At 31.2% G+C, this 3,833-nt stretch overlaps 1 protein-coding gene across 1 annotated transcript; it reads left to right on the top strand.

The window, feature by feature from the left end:
* Positions 1-289: 289 nt before the first annotated feature.
* On the top strand, positions 290-2,117 carry TRIADDRAFT_16716 (uncharacterized protein; the record flags this gene model as incomplete). The annotated part of the gene is made up of 4 exons (XM_002118702.1): positions 290-435; positions 624-861; positions 1,005-1,127; positions 1,782-2,117. Coding segments are annotated over 4 exons (843 nt in total), but the record flags the coding sequence as incomplete, so codon positions are not given.
* Between the last annotated feature and the right edge of the window lie 1,716 nt (positions 2,118-3,833).

Raw genomic sequence — 3,833 nt, 5'->3', positions numbered from 1 at the left:
ATCTAAACACCGATAATTATAATTAATGTTTATGTAGACGTACTATATATTAATTACAATTTGGCTTCGTTTTATTTACTTTAAGGCAATAAGAGTGATAACTATACTGTACAAGTTGGGATTTACCAAAGGAAGCTTGACACAATTGAATGGGATCCAAATCAGCGAGTTCAATGGTTAGGTAAGACTGTAAATATACTATTTACTATTCATGAATAAATACCACTTGCTTAAATGCTCTCAAAATAATGCAACGCATTTGTACCGTTCTCTCCTTGTAACAGGTGATCGAGTACCGGTATCACATGTTTCCATCGAAACAGAAACTATTTCTATATCAATTCCAGCCTTAATAGCGTTTACAATCCTCTCTGGAATAGGAATATTGTTCTGCATCGGCTTAATTGCTTTTACTCTAAACTATCGTCATGACAGGTATTGTAGTTACGACGTTTTAGCATTATAAATTAATATCCATATAAATTTATGTACTATAGAGCTTACATCACCATCTGTTTGAAGTTTAAATATCAATATCAAATATAATCAACATAGTCTATTGTAAAAGGTTAAAGAAATCTGTACCATCTGCCATTATTAATATCGGTATGCTAAATTTCCAGGCATATTAAATTATCCAGCCCTCGTATTAATATCGTTAGCGCTATAGGATGCTTGATTTGCTATTTTAGCATAATCGTGTTTGGAATCGACTCTGGAGTTGTTCCTTTAATCACCGTACCAGCATTTTGTACAGTGAAAATTTGGCTCTTATGCATTGGATTTACTTTCGCTTTTGGTGCTTTATTTGCCAAAACATGGAGAATTCATAAAATTTTTACTTGTAAAACTAGGCAATCTGTAGTAAGATCATATATTAGCGAGGGCAAAATTTATCCTTTGTACAAACATTGAATATTTTTAAATGGTTACAATAGTTTAAACATAAGCCTTTTATTCTTTATACGGTTAATTGAATAAATTTTGTCCTGCTTTTCGTTTAGGTTATCAAAGATTGGCATTTGTTGACGACGGTTTTCCAGTTATTAATCATTGATGTTATTATTTTACTATGCTGGACCATTATCGACCCTATGCAGCTAAAGCACCTTACAATTACAACACAGGTAAAGCTAGTAAAATCATTCAAAAATATTTACATTGATGTAATAAAATATCTTCAAATAATAGAATAAGAACTAGAGTTTCTTGTATACCTTAACTTATTATATAAATTAGGCTCGTCTTACAATTACCAACGACTTTTAGTTGCAATTAGACTATTTTAATTGTTCTTGTAAAATTTATCATTTATAGACTGAACTACAGCACAGACAAATTTCATTACAGCAGTATTACTAATTATATATCAATTAATGGATAGTATATCGCATTATTTGATATTGAGCGTGAATTAAATTTACAATAGGAATACTTATCTTTTATTCCATGAATCGAATATGGTTTTAAACCATCAATTTATTTGCAATCTAAGTTATCATTCTTGCATGGTTCAACATTAGCACAGTAATTACTCAGTAAATGTTTTAAGCATCTATTTGTTCGTGAATTTGTGTGGTAGTCACTTGATTATCCTTTAAATGTTAAGGGCTCATAATATAAGAGGATAGCTCATAAGAAAACGCTTTCTGAATGAAGTCATTTACTTGATAATAATGACGATACAAAGGAATGAATTAAACGTTATAAACACACATAGCGTAAACGATATTAGCTAGTAATAGCAATTTCTTATTAACCACTATAATTATCAACTATAGATCAATCAAGATGAATCAAATACCATAAGTAGACAATTACAATACTACTGCAGCTGCAACCAGATCGTGGTCTGGATGGCTATTGTTTTTGGATATAAATTCTTATTATTACTCATTGGCAGTTTCTTGGCTTACGAGACAAGAAATGTGACTATTCCTGCGCTGAATGATTCAAAATTTATTGGATTTTCAATCTACAATGTCACATTACTGGCTGCTGTAGGTAGTATCATTTCTTTCGTCGTCAGAGCTAGTCCAACAACTCTGTATGTGCTCCATGCGATATTAATATTTATCTGCAGTACAACAACACTAATGTTTATCTTTATTCCTAAGGTATTTATACGGCTTTAAACGAAATATTCCTGATCATAATCGAATCTTTTTAGTAAAGTGAGATTGAATTTTAAATATAATGAATATAATTTTGTAGATTTATCAATGGAAACTTGATCGAAAACATGCTGAAGGGGCCTCCACAGGTATAATACATTCAAGTGTAGAGCCTATTGGTTGTTCTCCTGGTAGCAACAACTCTTCGATTGTGATGAGTAGACAAGAAAAAAAATTAAATGCAGAATTGTTAAGAACTCGATTGCAAGAGGTAAATATTCATTTTTATTTGCTTAGCAACTACAAAATTATCTATACTAATTATGACTAAAAGTTAAAGATTTCGAATTTTATTACTCCTTCTGAAATCGTTGACGATAATACTTTTTTTGTTTATTTAGAGCTATAAACACTACCATGAATTGAAAAGGGAAATTGATGCAATTCGGCATCAATTAGCTATTTTGGACTGCGAAGAAACATTGATACCAACGATGTGAATGTTGTGAATGTTAGATAAAATAAATCATCAGTCTTCATAGAATTATTATAGCATTTACAAGCTCGCCTACTTTTGCATAAACCTCGACTTCTGTTATTAGCCAAATTAGTTCATGTTCTGGTTATAAATTGGTTAAGAATAGTGCACGATATCATAATATATTTACATCTCACCAAATTTTGGAAGCTGTGTATTAACCGCTGTGTCTTTAATCTCTTCCATTTTTACTCCGGGTGATCATCATCGTACTTTACACCTTATTGGCGCCTTCAATTTGCCTAGTTATTATTTCAAGTATTACCTATTCGATTTAGAAGATATATACTAAAATTAACTATAAAAACTTAGTAAGCTCACAATATTTGCCCATCCAATTATAGTTATCTCAGCTATTTACAGTGGTGACATAAAGTTCGGTAACACTACGTCACATTAGGGATTTTATTAATTTTAATGACTCAGATTTCGAGTTAGTGAGTTATGAACCTAAAGGGTTACAAAATCCATTCAATACGCCTATGTAGATTGAAGTACATTAAAGCCTTAGTATGAATATAATAAGCGTTAAATGTAACGCTAATAATATTTAAGAACTTCATTAACATTAAATCATCATTCCTCTTCATTGCAGTAGCAAATAAATTGGCAGATGGCAATAAATCGATAAAATAAATTGCCGTACTATTGAGATAGATTACTGTAATACGAATACTAGCACCTTTGGGCATTAAAGTCGATAATTTTACTCTTTACTTATCTGTAATATTTAATTTCAGCTCATCATTTTCAGCGACTTCAATGAATGCGTGTGTTTACTAGTATACTATTTCTGTTAGGTATAAACTATACTATTGTTACGAAGTGTAGCTCCGTAAATTATAAATTAGGCAATAATAATTAATTAACCTGGTTGTTTACCATTTTGGTAGACAACCATGGGGCACTAGTACTGGTTGTTTACTATAATGGAGCAATCAACAAGGATTAATTATATGTAGCTAGATATAATATCGTTTAATATAGGATTAGCTAATGGGAGCGCACTGCTCCAATAATTAATTAATTGTATTGGTGCTGAGCTCAGGCTCGCTGATTGGCACCATAATTGGTTGTTTTTCATTAGTGTTGTTTACTATCCAAGCTCATACTAAGTCTTGTTAATTGTCTGGGAGTAATTCCCTACAGTAACTTATACAATTGTGGAAGGAGCAATTTAC

Source organism: Trichoplax adhaerens, genomic scaffold (genome assembly GCF_000150275.1).
Source record: "Trichoplax adhaerens TRIADscaffold_738 genomic scaffold, whole genome shotgun sequence".
NCBI lineage: Eukaryota > Metazoa > Placozoa > Uniplacotomia > Trichoplacea > Trichoplacidae > Trichoplax > Trichoplax adhaerens.
This window is presented reverse-complemented; position numbering and strand designations above follow the sequence as displayed.